Consider the following 21197-nt stretch of genomic DNA (forward strand, 5'->3'; position numbering starts at 1 on the left):
AGTATCAGAGAAACAGATGGACTACAGTCTGTAACTGTAGAACTACAAAGTGCTCCTATATAGTAAGTGGAGCTGATAAAATGGACAATGAGTGTAGAAACAAGGAGGTGGTCAGAATGTTATGCCTGATTGGTGCATAGTTAAGAAAAAATTACACAGATGCCTAAAAAACTGAATATAACATCTTGATTAACTGAGTAAAATAGCTTTTAGTATTAAGTGTGTCTTCTGGCTTACTGCAGTGATTTCTGTAGGTCAGTCTACTGGGATATTTTTTTCAGTCTTGAAAGATGAGATCATACCAGACACATTTATTTAGCAATACTACTACAGATAGATGTAACCACAGAAATATGCATGTATTATATTAACCAGAATAACAACTGATATGACCGAGTCAGATGTTTTCGCGCCCTTGGTTCGTAATCTTGTGTGTTACCCTATGAGCATCAGTGACATCTTGCAGGCTTTTGTCATGGATGTGAATAAGTGCTTTCATTTACTCAGGTGGAAAAGCTGCTCACTCTTCTTGGTGAACAAGCCTCCAGGCCCTATAAATTCTTTGGTTGCCTTCCATGTACTGCACATTTGAGTTCTCCTCAGAGTACCTCATTGATGAACTCCAGGGACTGCGACGGCCACTCCAGAGCACTTTATGCTGCAGCCACTGAAGGGTCAACTTAACCTTGTGTCCAAGTGCAGTCTATGCACATGACTGATGCATACAAACTTGTCTCAGAAAACATTTTGATCTACCTAATATTGGGTTGGTAGCCTCAAAAGCACCGGTTTTCCACTTCTTTATCAAACCTTTCTAAATATATCTAAAATCTAGTATATCTAAATCTAATTTGTATAAACTATTTCTAATTTGTAGTGTTTAAATGGATTTCTTGGATATTATTTATTTTTGCATGCAGTTGGATGCAGTTGCATCCTGATTGATTGTAGTCCTCTTGCTTTTGTACTGCTACGGTAAGTCTAGTTATAAGAGAAACTGAAGCTTTCCACTTGGCCGGTGCCATTAATTTATTATATTAAGTTTGACTGTATTTAATATACAATGTGATTAAAAAAAATTCATCTGGTTTCAAAATGATGCATTTTACATGTAAATTGTTATAGAACAATTCAGTAAACTGTAAATGAACATCGTTTATGTAATTTTACCTCCTCCAGCTGTACAGACATCAACGCTATAGTCAAACTCATCCCATACTGGATTGAGCATGTCAGGTGTTGCTGCACTCACAGCTCTTTCAGTGCGATTTCGGAGATCATCCAGTGGAACCAGCGACGAACACTCTGAGCTGTTGGAGATTCACTGACCACGAAAATCACACTGCACAGTTATGACAGATTCACTCTTATTGAAGCAGAGAACACAGAATGCTTTCTGCTCAGGGGTCTCATCATCTCACTGACAGTCAGAAACTCTATGAACTCCTCTTTCAATTGGATTGTGATTGGTTCCTAGGCGCCTCATGGTGCTTTGAAATCTGATAAATCTTTTTGAATCATCCTGTATGCTATTGAATAGTTGTCATTTTGTGCAAAAACTGTGTGTAGCTACGGCTCAAATTTGAGTTACATTTCAAGTCCATGTTAAATGTAATGATAGCATTTTAGGACAGTCTGAGATACCAGTGTTATAAACCATTTACGTCGAAAAATGCGACTGCTTTATGTCCAAGAAACAAACTTGGTGAGGAGGACCTTAAAGTGATGTCATCCCTAGAATTCCACAGCTTGTGTTGTTATACTGTTTGAGATGTGAATGTGTTGTTGTGCACAGGCTCTCCCTGCAGCCCTGCGCGCACTTAAAGGCAGGGCAGCGCGACAGTGTCTGACTGAAGAGCTCAGCCTACACGTACAACAGAACCGTGCCATCCTGGACCACCAGCAGTTCGACCACATAGTGCGCATGATGAACTGTGCTCTTCAGGTATGACTTCCTTTTACCTGCTCCCTGCACAGATAGTGTTTTGCTGAACTCTTCCTGTGAAATTCCACTGATCTATGAACGGTTCTTAATAACACTGACCACTATCTATACAAGAAGTCCAGGCTCTTTCTTGGAGTTCCCCGACTAGATTCACAAGGTATTTATGAGGTCTACAAATCCACAGATTTATCACAAGAGAGTGATTCAGTAGCTGCCAGTTCCTCTTAAATATGTAGTAGCTGGACCTCTGGTGTATTTTCATGAACTTAAGCATCTTTTGATTATAATGGGTAGTGAGTGAATGAGTACCTGCAAGGGTGGTGCTCAACAGATGTAGCTGCAATGGCACGTTCATTTAGATTACCTTTTTTCTAACTGCCTCAATAATATTGAGCCATTGCTGTGGAGACAAACACTGGGACTTACATAACTTCTTATAGTGACTCATCTGAAACGTATGACATCATGGAGAAAGAAGATTTGGGTTAATTACAGCGCTTTGTCTTGAATTTTGATTCCTGCTTTGTTTTTATAATTTACCATTCTTACAGGAATAGACTCACCATACATTTCTACAATTCGCCTCAAAGGATCTGTGTTGTGCTTTTGGGGTTTACTGTGATTTTTGCCTCCGTATTGCCTTTGGCAAGCGATTGGCAAGTTATTGTTGTGTATCTCTGTAAACTGTCATGGTGCCATCAATCACAGCGCATAACAAGGTCCTGCTGGTAGTCCATGTTTTACAGCTTCACATCATGAGGTTGGGAGATTTTAACGGCACTGTGCTGTTTTCTAAGTGAATGATTTTTATTGAGTCATTTTGAGTTCCTGGCATATTTTGGTGCTCCAGACTGGTGGGGCCATTAGTCCAAACATCTGCAGCTAAGTGGACTTCAGCGGTCCACTGCAGGCCACTGGATATGGGAGTTGTAAAAGCAGTTGGGGACATCACAGTCTGAGTCTGCCATTCGCGTGTAGGTCTAGGTCAAATATGTGATCTCCAGTGTTTTTTCACCTTCAGCAGAATTTGAGGAAGGGCTTTGGTATGCCACCTCATTATATTTTTGATGCCCTTTCAAGAGTAGTTCACTTAGTCCCAAATAGAAATGTATCTGCATTTAAGTGCAGTTAGTACAGTGATCCTCTAGAGAAGAAAGTGTGAATTAAATTTAAACCTTTAAATTAAATTAAATTTAAAACCTAAAATTAAGTCCAATTGCACCTATTTAATAGTGTGTTTATTATTTCATTAAGAAATAAGACCCTTATGAACTTAAGACTTTCTATAAGCGCACACACACACGTCTAAGCTGCTTCTCCTTCTGGGTCTCTGGAGTCTACTAGCAGTCATTGGGTGGAAGGCAGGATACACTCTGGACAGGTCGCCAGTCCATCGCAGGGCAGACAGACAGACATACACATTCACTTACACCTAGAGGCAATTTACCATGTCCAGTTGGCTTGACTGCATATCTTTGGACTGTCGGAGGAAACCCACTCAGACATGGGGACAACACGCAAACTCCACACAGAAAGAAATCAAACCCAGGCCCTTCTTGTTGGTGGCAGCGCTACCCACCACACCAATGTGCCGCAAAGAACAGATACAACCCCATTTCCAATGAAGTTGGGATGTTGTTTAAAACCTAAATAAAAACAGAATATGATGATTTGCAAATCCTTTTCAACCTATATTCAATTGAATACACTACAAAGGCAAGATATTTAATGTTCAAACAGACAAACTTTATTGTTTTTTGCAAATATTCACTCATTTTGAATTTGATGCCTGCAACACGTTCCAAAGAAGTTGGGATAGGGGCAACAAAAGACTGGGAAAGTTGAGGAATGCTCAACAAAATACCTGTTTAGAACATTCCACAGGTGAACAGGTTAATATGAAATAGGTGTCATGATTGGGTATAAAGGGAGCATCCCTGAAAGGCTCAGTTGAAAAGGATTTGCAAATCATCGTATTCTGTTTTTATTTGTTTTACACAACGTCCCAACTTCATTGGAATTGGGGTTGTACGTGGAAGTGATTTTGTGATTTTTAAGCTTGAGATATTATTTGATGGGTCACTGGAAATCCCTAAATTAGATTATATTCAGTGAAGTCCATATACAGTTAGCCATCATGATCAATTAATCAAAACGACTAAGGCCTTGTCCACATGTATCCATATGTTTCAAAAGCAGTTTTTTTCCTGTGTTCTGAAAGAAACTGTCCACACAAACAGCATTTCCTGAAATTTTTCATCCGCATGAGAATGCAAAAAATAGCTCATAAATGCTTACATGAGCATTCCTTTCCAATAGAGAGCAATATCTCATACGAAGGTAATGCCAGATGCCTCACAGGGAACATTTGTGATCATTCATGTTGGCTAAAATATAGATTACATCATGAAGCTGGAGCAGAGTGGTTTCTTACAAGCGTTTGACCTGCAGACCATCATATTTCCATAATTTCATATTTCACACGATCCCTGCTAGAATATAAAAGCTTTAAGCAAAAGAAAGTCTATTGCTTGCTGCCATGGAGTTGTTTACATTTCCATGTCTAGGTCACTCTCCTAAACAGCAACAGAGTCCTGATCAGGCAGAGAAGCGTTCTTTCTACTTCATTGCTTCACTAGCTTTTCACTTTTGGCATCCTGAAATGACCCGCATGCGCACGTCCTACTCAGTAACATCACATGAATGAATCGCTTCATTATCGGCACAAACTAACGAGCAGAACGAGCTTCAGAAGATAATTAATTGATCAGCTCTCAGCTTCATTATAAAAGCGAGACAAAGGAGAAAAATGTGAGATGAGCTGCTTTTCCACCATTTACAGGCTTTAACTCAACTATTATTACTACTACTACTACTACTAATACTACTGCTATTAATATTAGTAGTATAATTTTGTAGGTAGTTTGACCAGAGGAGCATGGGTCCCCCCTTGTAAACCTTGGTTCCTCTCAAGGTTTCTTCCTCAGCTCTGAGGGAGTTTTTCTTTGCCATTGTCGCCTCCGGCTTGCTTACCTGGGGGTTTTACATTCATGTTAAAACTTTTGTCTTTACTGGAACTCTGTGAAGCTGCTTTGTGACATCAGTTGTAAAAAGCACTATACAAATAAATTTGATTTGATTGAAATCATTGATTTCTGTTCGGCGCTGTTGCCATGGTAACGCTGAATGATGGCGCACACGTGTTGTAGGAAAAGCTCATGAATTCCGAACTGAGTGTCACATTAAGGTCGCATGACCACGAATCAGATACTTTGAACGGGTAATTTGAACATGGCTCAAGATAAGCATTTTAAAAGAAAGTTCCTCATGAAAACATAACAATATCCTCTTCGTCCTGGAGAGAATTTTCATAAACTGCCGATTTCAGTGGCCAAAAAATGACCAGAAATGAAATACAGAAAAAGTTCAGTCTTCAAAAATATCTGGCCTGAGGCAAGAACAGGTCATATATGAAGTGGAATGACTTCATATGGACTCACAGCACAGAGACAGCCTGTGCTGCTTGTGATGAAAGGGCGTTTGGCACCACCGGCTAGAAGTTAACATGGAATGTGTTTGGAAAGAAAGATGAAGACAACGTATTGTAGAAAGTTCAGCAGGTCTCTTTCTTCCAGTCAGGTCACATCTGGAACAGTCGAGGCCCTTCTGTCTTGTTTCAGGAGCAACTTTCCAAGCGTTGCGGCACGTGGAGATGTTCTAATGGAAACCACCTGACTGATAGTGCCCCATTAAGCTGGTGTTGGTGAAGTGTTGAATGACAGTAAAGACTTGTCCACAGAAGGCCAGCCGGTTCAGCCCCGTCCTCTTGCTTTATTTTGGAACATCTCACAAGGACGTTTTGAGACCCTTATAGATGAGGGCTGAAAAGCAAGGCAGTAGAGTTCTGAATCCAGTCTGTAGGGTTAGGTTGACCCTGTTTGGAATCGGAAGCCTGTTTTCCCCAGTGGGAAATGAGCAGCGCTGGAGGACACTGCTGGCATGCATGCTAATGCTGTAGGTCAGCACACTGTAGACAGGCACTCTGGCCTCAGGAATGTCGTCCTCAATGGATGTAGCAGAGATCACTTCCTCATGCTGACACCGTTACTATCATACTCATCTGAAACATTGACATTTTTGTTTTTATTGTTCTACAGATGTAAATCATCTTGCGTCAGATACGTTTTATAGACCCATGTGACCAGCAGTTGCATTTGGAGAACTGTCCCAGATTTGCACTGAAATTTAGGCACCTATAAAAGGATCGTTAAGCTGTGTCTCTTTGGAACATTATGTTGTAGACGGAGTAAGGTCAAAGTGTTTTTCAGAGCACGGACATATTTTTCTCCTCGGCAAGTATGCTTTGTTTTCGAAAGAATGCTGCTGTTTGGTTACACAGTAAATAATATATTCAAATATGCGGCCTAAATATCCAATAGAATATTGTCTTTCTGGCCAAAAAGATCAGACTAAGCATGGCAAGAATTTTTTAATTATTTCGTCTCACTCTTCGGGGTAATATTGTACTGTTGTTTTCATCGCTTTATTGGAACTAAGGTAGCAGTGACTGTAAAAGATCTTCACATTTTCCAGATACTTGGTCATGATTTTGGCATATGCGAGGAGCCGGGGTTCCATGGATTTGTCTCGGATGAGCTGTAAAGTAAACAAAAATAGCAGATAGCCTGGCCTCCTCTCTAATTGCTTTTATATTCCACTTTCGGTGCTCTCGTCGCCTTTGCTTCATCAAGGGGAAAGCCAACACAAAAGCTGCTGAGATATGCCGGCCAGCACTGGTGCCAGCACTTGTTTATATGCGGTGCATGTCATGACCTTGGCACTGAGGAACTTCATAATCATACACGTTCACATACACAGGCCAGTGGAAAAGATATCTGTTCATTGTCTTTGGCCCATCTGCGCCCTGTCTCGTGAGCATGATCTTACCTGCTGAGCTTTTCAGTGTACTAATACCGCAAAATAGCTCATTAAAGAAAATAGATGGCCTGTTTTTCTTTTTGAAAAATACAGCCAATTCCTATATGTATACTCTTGGAGATGTCAAGGCATTATATTATCCATATGTCCATTAAGCCCTGTTGTGATTTAGGGTTTGTTTTTAGGTGACAAGCTTGTACATACCTTGTGTCTGACAGCATGATCATTTTAACAGGACGTACGCTTCCCAAGGGGCTTTAGAATGTTACCAACTGTACATTAGAGCAAAGGTGAGGGGATATTTGCCACATGATAGGAAGTTCTTATGAATTTTAAAGTCTGTGACTGCATCCCAGTGTACAAGCAACAGCCACATGTGCACCAAATCACCTGAAAATTTGTGTAAGGCCATATTTTAGACTGTACATCATAATTGAAGACTTCTCGGGAGCTTTGCAGCTTGATTGAGGGACATTAAGCATGATGCAGATGGATGAGAAGCCTTGTAAAAAGGCAAAGCTTACCATCCTAAGCACTTAATCATCTTAAATGGAGAAGGCATTTGTGAAACTTGAGAGGTTTCTTTGGAATTGTTCATGTCAGGGATAGGCTTTTCCTGAATTGCTTGTAGTGCATACGTCTTCAGGTACTCATCTGCTGCTCCAGCAATTTTCATGACGTGCTGGAGTTCTCTAGAAGGGGCCAAGTGTGCTGATGGCCCTCAGAGTGCTGAGTGCTCCTCAGGGATTGTATCATTGCTCTACAAGTTTGTGCCGTTTATTCTGGCATTTGTAAACCTTCATGGAACATCTGTTTACTCATGCTTCACTTCTTATTCAGAGGAGTCTGTTTTGTTTGAATGTTAGCATTCCTATTGATCTAAAACATGCCTTATCAACTTGGTATTGATCACTTAATTCATATGACTGAAGCCTGCAAGGTATTTGTGTAGGAAGCAAAAGGAAGTTCTCAGCCTCTGCAGTGTCGTTCCCATGAAGCTCGCTTGGTAGCACTTTTTCCTTTGGAGGCCTGGTCTCACAGTGGGGCCAGTCAAGTATGCACAACTTCTTGGAAAAAACAATGCACTACTAAGAAAAACCTTTTTGTTGTGCATTCCTCCAGTGCTTGCTGTTGAAAACACTAGCCACTAGCAAGAAACGACACATCCCTCCTGCTTTCATTTTTACTAAATTAGCCTAAGGACAGTGCCAGGGTTAATGACCTTGGACTGCAGCTATCTCTCCAGGCCATGAACGATAAGTCTTATCAGTCACAGACTTGCAGACTCGTGACAAACACATTAATGAGCCTAATTGGAATATTTACAGAATGTTGTTTTGGTTTACTCTGGCATGTGTGGGCACTAGCTCCAGCTGTGGCCGGCTCTGGGACTGGATGTTGCGCAAGGCAAGCAGAGCCCCACTGGGGGATGGAGTGCAAAACGCATCCTGGCCATTTCCTGCTCAGAGGGATGTTCTCAGGGCCTCAGGACAGTGGCTGGGGCTTGCAGGGTGAGACTAGAGCTTGATATACTTATCCAAAGCCGATGGGGCCCTACTAAGTGTGGTATGGTTCAGTCAGTTAATATTTCGGGCTTGGATCAGACTCAAATTTTACATTTGGGTTCTCACTTTTAACAGAATTTACCCTGCATTTTCCACTGCTTTAGTTCTACTCCTTACCTTATTCCTCACTACATTCACTATTTTATTTTTCATTTACCATCTGTTTATTTTATTATTGCATATTATTTCTGTTATGATCACTACGCTGTAGCTGTCTCTATCATGTGACTTTTTTTTGGCACTTTGGGTGATGGATGGTCCAGTTTGAGTAGGTTTTGGACAAAGTTTTGTTATACTCAAGTGAGCTTTGGTCTCAAAACCTGTCGACGTGGTTCAGGATAGGTTTATATTAAATTTTCTCAGGCTCGCCTCGAGGTTGGACCAAAATTTCAGTCCCAGTCCTGTGTATTAGGTTGTACATGGACAAAAAATTCTCTGGCTGCAGTCAGGATTTCAGACCAAATTAAAGATCTAGCCCAGATTTGATCCCCTAACAAGAATAGACAACACTACGCCCCCTGTAAAACCTGCCTGGATTTTAAAACGTCTGGAGTGATTGATTACAAAAGCAAAATAGGCTAGCTAATAAAACCACACCGTTAGCTAACAGAATTGTTTTTCCATTGCAAGACGTAATACTTATTTTTTCCACATCTAATTTGTTCTCCACACATGACGCACAACTACATGCTTAAGTGGTGAAAGGGCATTTGGCACCACCAACTACAAGTTAACATGGAATGGGTTTGGAAAGAAAGATGAAGACAACGTATTGTCGAAAGTTCAGCAGGTCTCTTTCTTCCAGTCAGGTCACATCTGGAACAGTCAAGGCCCTTCTGTCTTAATTCAGGAGCAGCTTTCCAAGTGTTGCGGCACATGGAGACGTTCTAATGGAATATACTCATGTTCATGGGCTAATGACAGCATAAAACATTATTGAAGAGTTCTGTGCTGGAGGTCCATGCTGTGCAAAAGAGCACTTTTCATTCTTCTAGCTAGTGCACTATACAGGAGACTGTTCTAGGAATGATGGGCATCAAAGAATTACTGTGCAAAAGGGGTGAGATTGGAACTGCCGATTGATTCCATATCCACTCGCTCTTTGTCTGCACTTTCTGCTGCTTATTGTGATGACTGGGACAAAAGTGCAAGTATGTTCAGATCTTCCTGTCAGAACATTCGGTCAGAGATATCTGTCCACATGGACTCCGGTACGTTGGTTTTTGCGCAACCCAGATAAACGGCTACGCTGGGAAGTTGTAATGTGCATCATTCCCATGGAGAGCTCAGGATGACATCCCGCAGGAATTGGTAAACACTGGGTGGCGCCATCAGTCCTGGCCTTTCACACATTCATATGGCTGAAAAAACTACTAGCTGGTTGTTATTCAACCAAGTGTTGAACAAATATTGTATGGGTGGTAGAGGGGCACGCTTAACATGAATAGCGGCTGGCATGCTGCGAGGTATTCCAGATATTTTTTGGTTTGTTGTGCTTATTATTGTCCGTCATATTGCATATTTCCTCGTTCAACGTAATGGCACCTTGTCATGTCCACATTTGGAGAACCCTGCGAACATCCTGAGCCCAAGCTCGGCTTGTACCTCGAAAGAGTCAGTGGAAGAATGCTTAAGGGAAGTTGATCCATCATCATTTCCTGCCTCTGTGTGTGAAAGTTCACAGTGTAAACGTGTCAGAGTGAAGGCAACTGTTTCACGTGGTCTAGAGCCTAAAGAGAGAGAGAGAGATGACCCCGTTTCTTCCTACATACACACACAGACACTCCCGCATAAGCACGTACTGTATGTGGTTAAAGCAGCCTGAGTCATAGGCACATGGTTTCTTCCTGCATTCCTTTGCAACTGAGTAAAACCGCATACGTGCTGCAGGCCATCAAAGAAAGTCACCAGCCTATTCAGCATTTCTTCTACTGGCCATTGGGCTTGTCAGAACAAAGTTTTGTATCTCATAAATAGTAACTTTACAGGAGAAGGTAATTTACCTTATTAAGGTACCTTTAATAAAAGGAATTTTGGACCATTTCTGTTGGTCTGTTCATCATGAAATGTACACAGATTCTAAAGAGCAGTTGGCATCTTTAAATCTTTATACTTTCATACACGTATACATGTTGTCATCTATCCTATCCCACTCACTGTATATGGGTCAGTAATAAATAAAATGCATATAATTTTCATTTGTAAAAAGGGGAATCAGTTATACCTCTCAGAAAATGTGAGGTGGAAGAACCTCTGTCCTTGAACTCAAGGTTCAACTTTTTTTCCCCAGATAGATAAACCTTATTGTGATGATAAAGCATTTTCAGGTATTCCTGGGGTCAAATGCAAGGTGGATTTTATTGCTTTTTTAGTTTTTTACTAAAAAAAAACAAAAAAAACAGTGACTTACATTTTTGACAGTGACTTACATTTTTGAAATAATGTGCAAGACAATACAAACCAAGACAACAAATAAAGGAACAAAAAAAGGGAAAAAAGGGCACGTGTGCCTTTCAAGAACTCTTGTCAATATGTAACCATACATCCATCCATTTTCCAAGCCGCCTCTCCATCAGGGTTGCGGGGGGGTGCTGGAGCCCATCCCAGCAGCCATCAGGTGGAAGTAACCATACAGTGCTATGAAATGGGGATAAGGGAAAGGCCATCCACATCAGAGAGAAATGGTTTTCATTGGAAATAAAACTTATCATTTGACCGTTGCATTGTGAATTCAATTTTCTCTAAGATGAGATTTTGCATCATGTCTCTCATCCAGTGTCAAAAAAGAGGAGAAAGGCTGCTCTTCGAATTTAGTAAAATTAAGTAAATTACCAATTTTAATGGCTCACTTGGTCATACCAACCGACATTTTCTTAAACTTTCAGAGCCATAATGCCTATAATGGATTTTTTTAATGCACTTAATATGTTTAAAGTAAGGAGCTATCATAAAATAATGTGAAATGTGTGTATTTGTAGTTGTTATAGATATAAAAAAGAGTTAAAACTAATTGGGGGAGCGGGTACAATATAAGCCTATGTGCCCCTGTCAATAAAACATGTTAAATATCGTCACTGTCCAATGAAAACCATCTCCATTTTTATTTTTCTACATTTCAACCCACCACCTGTCCTTTATGTTGTGTGAAAATTTCATGGTGAATGGACCAATAGAAATGCTCTAAAATCAATTAATAATAATAATTAACTTACATTGAAAGGTAGGTGTTTCTGCCCTCTCCTGTAAAGTTACTATTTTGGAGATTTTCGTTTTCCTTTGGACAGCGACGATATGTAGGTCAGTTTACTTATTGATACCAGGACAGTGTTTGGCTTTTTCTGCATTTACCTCAGAAACATCAGCTCTTAAACAATTGCAGGCGTTGCTCTGATATTGTGGAATTGTTTGCAGAAGATGCTGCAATATTTGTTTTGTGTCACTGTTTTCTATATATGTACTAACTGTTTTTTCTCTCTAGCAACATTTCATCCTTTTTTTTAAATAAAAGAATGCTGGTAGGCAAAGCTGTGTGTTGTATAACAGCCACCAAAGACACTTACAGGAACTAAAGGAGAAAGAAAATCTGCTGTGAGGTCTATGGGGGGCATGCTTTCATGTTCTTCGCAGGAACTTCTGTTTTGCATTTGCTCCTCTCCATACATTCCAATCTCTCCTCTTTTTTGTGGAGAACAGAGGATCGGTTGGGGGGGGCTATTAGCTGTGAACAGACATTCCACAGGACACCAGAAGACACACACACATACACACACACACACACACATATATATATATATATATATATATATATATATATATATATATATATATATATATATATATATATATATATAAAATGTGTATATACACACATACATACATACATACACACACACACACACACACATATCTCATGAAAAGTTTCAGGGAGGAAATTTATTTGGGTGAGGGGAAAAAACAAAATATCTTTATTTAACTTAAAACTACTAAATATTTTTGGCAAATACATCATTTGCGCACATAGAAATTCTTAGGATCTAAAACTGAGTGAAACGTTCCCCTTCATGTTTGACCTTTTTTAAGCACACCTGTTTTAGTGGGGTATAAATATTTGTTTGACATACAGGTTGAACACCTTCAGATCAGAGGATGCATAAATGGAATATACGACAAAAGGTGGCTGACCTTCATAAATCAGGCACTGACTAGAAGGAGCTTCACACATGGAAATGGTCATCTCTACTATTAGTACATCAAAAACTTTGAGACTACTGGAGCAGTAATTAACATCCCTGGAAGAAGACAAAATCATTTTATCCCTGCACATTTAGAAAAAAAGGTCTGAAACAGTCTCATCACTGGGGTGGAACACTAAAGGATACATCTCAGTCCCTCTAGTCAGGGAACATAATTGAACCATAATCCACTGAAATGATGTTTCCTAAGCTGTACTGACTCCACACACCCCGGCTCATCTCTAGGCTTTTATTTTACTGTTCTGTTTTAAAACATTTGGTTATGAAAAGGTGCGAATATTAACTGTTCACCTGGAAAAACGTATTTAAGGTTCACAATCAGACCTTAAACTACCTCTGTAGACCTTTGAGGGAACATTTACATTGATTATAGCTTGATGAATGAAAAATGTACCTGAACAGAACCTTCATTTCTAAGGGTGTACACAGTATGAAGAGTGATGGTCAAGAGGCAGAACTTTCTCCAAGGGTCACAGTTGGGCGGCGACAGGAGTTGGCTGCATGATTGAACGCCACCTCTGACAGACTGTGTTTTAGGCTTGCAAGAAAAAAGCATCTGCTGTCATCAAAATATAAACATAAGTGCCTGGACTTTGCTAAACATCACTGGAACTTAGATTGGAACTGGATTCTGGACTTTTTGGCAGCAAACTCAAGACATAGGTTTTGTTTAAAAAGAGTCAAGACCATGCAGAAAATAACCACAGAGATGGAGCTTTGATTTTGTGTGTTTTTCAGAGGAAGTTTTTAGTTGAAGGATTTAATAAGTCTACAACAAATTGTGAAAATCTAAGGCACTAGAAAAAAAAACTTTAATAGAAATGAAAATGAGAAATAATGTAAAAAAAAAAAAAAAAAAAAAAAAAAAAATTTGGCTGCATTAGGTCAGTGCAGACACATTCAAACCATGACGAATGACAGCGCCATTTAGTGCAAATCATGACTAAAAAAGAGTTGCAAGTTCATTGTCTTGTCCTCTGACCATCCACTGGAGGACATTGGATTTCGTGGCCTATACTGTAGGTTACATGCTGTTATTATATATTTATTTTATTTAAATTGGTTTTATTTATTATTTTTTCGATTTTCGGCCAAGTGTTTCCTGGGCTTCGTTTTTTCCATTTCAGCCAAGAACTTTCACTGCATTTGTAATGATTAACCTTTGAACAAGGTAAAAAGGAGAGACCGCACGGAAGGACCCCGGGCGCTGAAGGATTTGAAGAGATTTTATATTAAGGAATGGTCTCAGATTTGTTTATGCGCGATATGCCAGTTCATTTAACATTATGAGAAAACTTGTGGTTGAAATGCCGTAACCTTGGCAGAGGGAAAGTGCCATTTAAAAATGTTTATTTACAATGTATGTATTTTATGTAATTCATCATCATCATCATCATCGTTAACCGCTTAGTCCCCATAGGGTCGCGGTAGCAATTGGGAGAGCAGAGAATCCCAGATGACCCCGTCCCCCGCAACTTCCTCCAGCTCATTCCCGGGGAGCCCAAGCCACTCCCAGACTAACTTTGAGATGTAATCCCTCCAGCGGGTCCTAGGACGACTCCGGGGTCTCATCCCAGTAGTCCGTGCCTGGTACTTAGATGCGCAAGCCACCTCAGCTGGCTCCTCTCATTGCGGAAGAGTAGCAGCTCTACTCTAAGCTCCTCGGGGATGACCCATCTCCTCACCCTATCGAATAGAGTGTAGCCCACCACCCTGCGGAGACGCTCATTTCCGCCGCTTATATTCGCAATCTTGTTCTTTCGGTCATTACTCACAGCCCATGACCATAGGTGAGGGTCGGGATGTAGACCAACCGGTAAACAGAGAGCTTTGTCTTATGGCTCAGCTCCCTCTTCACCACTACAGGCCGGTACAGTGACCGCACTACAGCTGCTGCCTGTCCCAGCCTGCGGCCGATCTCACCATCCCTCTTCACATCACTCGTGAACAAGATACTTAAACTCCTCCACCTGGAGTGGGCATGCCATCCTTTTTTGGGCTGAGCCCACGTAACCTGGCCGAGCTCAGCCTGAAGAGGCAACATGGGGAGACCATGTGGGCCCACCACCTGTAAGGTCCAGCATGGGGGAGCAGTGCCGTATAGGCAGTGGGAGATTGCAGGGGGGGGCCCTTGGTGGCCTAGGCCCCTGTGGCTCACTGAAATTTCTCTGATACCCTAAACATCAGGCTGTTATATGACCAAAAAAAAAAAAACACACCTATGCTAATCAAAGGTGACTGATTATTCTGGGGGATGCTGTACTTTTACTTTTTACCTTAATCAGTATGTTGAGAGATGTTAGTAACACACTTCTAAATAACTGCCATATGCTGTTGAATGCAATATTCCAGAAAGAATGTTTTCACTAAAGAAACCGATGAACTCATGAACAGTTTGATTTTTGATACATTTTGAAGCCAGTTACTTTAATATCTCTTGGGAATGCAAATCATTGTTATTTTGAAAAATTCAAACATTTTTTAAATGACACTGAAATATTCTGCCAGGAGAATGGATTATATAAGTGTATTGGAAACATATGGAAGGACAGTTACAGCTGACCTAATGCTAAATGTTCTTGCCAAGGCACTGACGAGTAACACAGATATAAAAAGGCAGTGATAGCTTTAGAAACCAGTAATAGCCATTATAAAACATGAAACAGATGTTATTTTATCTTCACAATTATACACTGATTGTGTTTCTCTTTATGGATGGGTCTAGTCTGTTACAGTCATTTTACTATACATACCTTCTCATCCTGTCTTTCTCTCTGTCTGCTTGCAGGACTGCTCGAACTCTGAAGAGTACACAGTGGCTGCAGCCCTGCTGCCCCTGACAACAGCCTTTTATCGGGTGAGTGTGTCAGGACTTCAGTATGATTTTTCAAATAATTCACAGCAATTATAATAAGTTGGTCTGATTCAAACCGCACCTTACAGCCCTGGAATACTCATTGGTGCAAGTATGCAAATACTCATTCACAAAATCGCTCTTTAAAACAAGAATATATACGTTTCGCAATTTTTAAAGTGCTTTTGTCACTGCAGTTCAAAATATGTCCAGTAGGCAGCAGCAATGTATTAAAGGGTCCGTATCATGGGGGGGTACAAATTTCCCTTGCCCTTTTTTTTTTTTTTTTTAAGATAAAGCAGCATGTAAACATTGTTAAAGTTTCAAAACAGACCATTTCCTACCCAGGACATATGGTTCTTATATGGAAAATAAGCTACGTAAGCAGCCAGTTTAGAATGAGTACTTTCTGTGATATCAGGAGTCCCAACTAATTTACATAAATCCACCGTTTCCACCTACAGCAGTTTAGCACCACCCATTCACACTGAAGTTACAAGGAGTATTTCAGCTCTGAGTACCTTTTGAATGAGGCACAACACAGGGCAGCCAATCAGAATAGTCAATTGATCTTATATTGATCTTAAAGGCACAGCCACAAAAAACAGCCTGTTGAATTAAAGACAAGTTGGGAGATGGTCATGTAAAAGTGAATAATGGGCATTTTTGGTATATTATAACTATATATAGTTGTACATATTTGGTAAATGATCTCAATAAAAAATTAAATACAATATAAAAAAAGTGGTATACTGACCCTTTAATGGTCAGACTGAAGCCCAGCTGTATACTCCTCTTGTTCAAATGCAGCTTTTATGCGTCATGTGGATGCTAAGGGTTTATGAAATTAGAACCATTATTTTATTCATGACCATCGTGGTTTTGTTTTACTTTGCTTTAGTTATTTATGATAGTTGATTTTTACCATTCAAGTTATTTTATTTGATTGGCTTGTCTTTTTTTCATTATTGAAAGTAGCAGTGAACGACACGCGTGCTAAGTTAGAGCCAGACTGCAGAGGGGAGCAGAGGGTTGAGAAGCTTTTGGACTGACAAACCTGTCTGAACATTAGGAGCAGCATTGTAGAAGTGGCTTAGCGGGCACTCCGCTCAGCCGATACCAGTACCGATCTCAGAGATACGAGGCGATTGAAACACTGACACTAAAGGTGTAACAATGCACAAATTTCACGATTCTATACATAGTGCCTTATTTGCATCATTTATAAACATCCTGTGAAGTAATTTTTTTGCTCATTCAGTCACATTTTCTTCTCATTTTGGTAACCTACACATAGGTGATGTTTTTACATTAGTTACACAGTTTTGATTTTGTTAAATAGAGCAGTTTTCTCTATTAGATTTAATATGAAATCTAACTGCATTTGATTCACAGTGAGTTTATACTTAACCGTATAGTAACCTGCTTATCGTGACACTGCAAACTGAAAATGTGATTAGGTCATGTAAATGGCTCGACTGTACTTCACCACCAGACTCCCAGCACCAGTGTTCCAGTTCTCCACCACTGTTAGAGCTCAACAAACATATTCGAGGCTCAGAGCTTCCGTATTTTAGCATCGCCCTCACCAAAGACTTGATGTACTGGGACAGAATCACTACTATATTTGAGATGCTTTCTAATGCCTGTCATGCCTGCATGATGTTCCAACCTCTGGGCTTTTTTCTCATTGTAAGGTAATTTAAAGTACTCCCACACGTGATTTCTCAGGCAGCTTCACTGCCCTAGTGGAATGGAGCGATGACTTAGTTGCCTTGCCTTGGATTTATGTGTGTTAAACTAAACCAGCAATAATTTATATATTTCTTATATTTTGCTTATATTAAAAGTAAATGTGCTTTTTAAAGGCCTTTGCTGATTAAATTCTTGTTGTAGTTTGTTTGTTGCACTCTTGTGATGCAGTTTTTGTGGTACAAAAAGACAGTTTCCAAATGCTAAATATTAATTTAAATTATTTAAGCCACCCCTAATAATAGGCAGTCGTGAATGTAAGTTGAGGCAGTGTTGGTTAGTCTCTCTCTCTCTCTCTCTCTCTCTCTCTCTCTCTCTCTCTCTCTCTCTCTCTCTCTCTCTCTCTCTCTCTCTCTCTCTCTCTCTCTGAAAAACAGGAGCAACGGTTAATTAGATTAGTTAGTTTTAGGTTTTACATTAGTTTGAGGTTATGCAGCAGCAGGATGGTCAGTTCATGCAGGTAAGATTTGCACAGCATTAGACTCCACGATGGTCAAAACACGGTGCAGCCAACAGAGATGACTCTCTTGGTGGCTACTATGCGACTTAGGCAGCCGTCACTCGGGCTGGGAGAGGGAGAGGGAGAAGGAGAGGGAGAGAGAGTGATTAAATAACAGGACAGGTCCATTTATGGAGAGATATTAGTGAGTTAATAGTGTAACTGATATTAGCACAGACCTACAATATAATTGTTTTGCTTAGCTCATTTGAAGAATGGGGAAACAAGCATTTTTCACAAACCCCAAAGGGCTGCTGGGATTTGTGGTCCCATGCCTCTGGGTGGCTGTGGCTTACAACATGAATTCAGCACAAATCAACACACGTGTTGCCATAGGGACAGACACAACGAACAGTTGCTTTCTTGCTGTGTGTCTGTGAACGCCGGCTGCCTTGGAGTGCTTTCACATAATGACTCAGTGCATGACTATGGGACGTCTGATGTAACTATTAAAGTCATGGGGGGGGCATTTTTCTTCCTTGCCATGACAACAGCACCTGTTCCATCCTAATCCTAAACCCTCAACTGTAAGCGTATTTGCTGCACATCTGCCCTGGGCCTGGGATCAACAACCATTTCAGTCCATCAGTGCATGTTGTTTTATATCAGTTTGTTTCAGGAAGATTTGAAGCTTTTTCAGAGTTTCAGTTCCAAACCTGCCCCCCCCCCTTTTCATTTTTGATTTCGCTTATTTGCAGCTGCTCCTCAGCATAGCAGGTCTTTCTCATGACACACCGGCAACACTAACCTGAGAACAGCTTCTCAAGTTGAGAAATTCAACCGAGGAGAATTCCACTTCCTTCCAAACAAGAATAAAGCCAGAGGCCTATGAGTACTCAGACCACCACATATGGCACATCTTGGATAGGAACTTCTACAAATTCTACACTGAGACATGCTTTTGCTTAGTGTACTGTTCAAGGCCCTGAAACATCTTGTAATTTGTTTGTCGGACAGTTAATGGTTTGTGCTTCCACAGTCGCGGAACATCCTTTCCATGGATGTAGCTTTAGCACCTGCTGTTCTAACTATTCTGGAGAGCCAGAGAGCGGTTCACTGACCAGCTGTACAGGCTTCTTCGAGTTTACTGTGATTAAGACATCTGAAAGCTATTGCTCAAACATATTGAGTTTCCTGTTATTCCTTTTCTGTTTACGTAACTGCAAAACCTGATTAAAGCTTTACGTAAAAAGGCCACTCAGCCAGGTTTGCATACAGAGGTGAGATGCATCTCAAGCACTGTAAATGCAGCTGCCAAAAGAGAGGAATGAATCCTTGTGCATTTCTTCCTGCTCCAAAGCGGTGATTTTTCCCAACTTTGCAAAGGAATGGTGTTCATGTGTTTTCTCATGCAAATGGCAAAGGAAGGTCACTGAGTCCAGACCTGCGGCTTATTGTTTTGTAATCAATTTGGCACCTAAAACTAAGGCATGGACGTTTTGGAAGAAAACGCTCTGTTGCATTCTTAGCATGTCCTTGCGTGATCTTTGTATGGCACGAAGGACGGTTGCCCCATTGCATGTTTTTCTAGCTCTGTTCTACACATTTTCGATCTTCTCTCAGCTCTGAGTAGTCTTGTACTTAACCACTTTGTGTGTTCTCCTCAGGGCTGGCTTGGCTAGACATGAAGGCATGGATGGCTTTGTTTCTGTCTGTGTCTTTCCCTTCATCTCCCAAATGCTAGTTTATAATACAGGAAAGTGAAGTCAGGAAGAGGATAAGTAGAGCTGATTTAGATGCTCTTCTTCTCCTGCAGCTCCATTTCCAGGTGCAATAAACGTGGGAATCTCAATGCCAAATCTGTAAAGCGATCAGTGTTGTGCCTGTCCAGAAAGACCGGTAGCGTCAGGGCAGGTTTACTCACTCAGGATTTGACAGCATTGAATTTACTGGCTTATCATGGGTAGAAGATTAACTTTGGGTTCAAGGCAGGTCACTCAAGGACTTCTACAACACTGAGCTTGCAGCATTTCTCTCTTGAAAACCCATTCAGTGCCTTGAACTATGTTCTTAGACCACAGGCTCCAAACCCCCGGGCCTCAGACCTGTGGATCATTTTGTGCTGGGCTGCAGTCCCTGTTGTTTTTGTTAATAAATATAATAGTACAATAATAACATTAGTAATATTATTATTTAAAGCTTTGTTCTTTCTTGCAAAATATTTTTAAAAGTGTAATTAAAAAATGAAACATTTTAATATATTGGCCTAGTCTCGTTGTATGTGCATAGGTTGCTACTGGTTACTGTAAGCTAAGGCTTGCATAATTGGAGAAGTCAAAAATGAAGTAACAGGTCTTTTGTTGTTAAAATTGAAAGAAGTGGCACTACTGAGCCAAGAGGAAGGGAAAAAACACACACACTAAAATATGTATGTACTGCTGCAAGTCCCCTGTAAAGCTTGGAATAGTCATTTAAAAGTCAGAGGTCTCAGGCCGGATTTAACAGGAGTTTTTCAGACCCCATCATGTGCCTTCACGTGTTAATGTCACATGCCTAGGCTCAAAAAGGTCAGGCTCATTGTTTTAATTGCAAAAATAACATTGTGCTGATGAGCATCCGAAGACTGTAGTCGATCATTTATAATTTCACGTATGTCCTCTGAACACAATGTTCAAGTGTTTTACATTATTCGTTCATTTGTTTATTTATTTTTTTGGAGTGCGCTTTCAACACACCGGCAGTCGTGTAATCGATCCTCCCGGGAGAAAAGATTATGTCAGCTAGCAGACGCCTGTGCTGACTAGCATCATGCTTAGTGATGGGGGGAGATAAGGGGCCATCCTACCCACCCAGGTTGCAAAGCCAGTTGTGCTCTCTTGGAGTCCTGGCTACGGACAGCTGTAGCATCACCAAGGATCGAACTGATGAGAGGGTGAATGCTTAGACAGAAAAAGCATCATTTGATCTGAAATATGAATGAATTAGCACTGGGGATGCACATGTGTGTGTAACGTGGGCTAATCATGCATTGCTGCATCCCTGCTTCCCTCCTGATCACGGGCTGTGGTTCAGTTGACATTTTTTAAAAAGTTAAAAGGTTGGCAGTACCTGTCTTGGACTACTGCTGTTGCAGAAGCTCTGCAAAACAATTAAAATAATTGCTTGCAGGCTTCCTCTGGGGTCCTCCAGGTTGTTGTCAACTCACTGGATCTGCTTTAACTTAGTGGCTAATTAGTGATACACTGATCCAGAATAATAGGGCAAGTGCACACTTGCTCATTCTGAACTTTACAAAAGCCTGATCAAGCCTAAGATGGTCAGAGAACTAAGAAGTAGCTTTATGCTGAGAAATTTGACATCCTGACCTAATACCTTGGCTGCTGAAGCAGGGGCATTGGCATTAGCCGATCCCAATGGCTCAAGCTTAAGTGTGACTGTATGTGATTGTTAG

General features: G+C 40.6%; 1 protein-coding gene across 2 annotated transcripts in view; it reads left to right on the forward strand.

Annotated features, from left to right (window-relative positions):
- The window catches only part of sbf2 (SET binding factor 2), a 144655-nt gene that overhangs the window by 85646 nt on the left and 37812 nt on the right, over nucleotides 1-21197 (forward strand). For both annotated transcript variants that reach the window (XM_017707285.2, XM_017707286.2), the window contains exons 16-17: nucleotides 1796-1945; nucleotides 15490-15558. In XM_017707285.2, coding sequence (XP_017562774.2) covers nucleotides 1796-1945; nucleotides 15490-15558 — 219 coding nt within the window. The remainder of the gene's footprint in view (nucleotides 1-1795; nucleotides 1946-15489; nucleotides 15559-21197) is intronic.

Source organism: Pygocentrus nattereri, chromosome 15 (genome assembly GCF_015220715.1).
Source record: "Pygocentrus nattereri isolate fPygNat1 chromosome 15, fPygNat1.pri, whole genome shotgun sequence".
Lineage (NCBI taxonomy): Eukaryota > Metazoa > Chordata > Actinopteri > Characiformes > Serrasalmidae > Pygocentrus > Pygocentrus nattereri.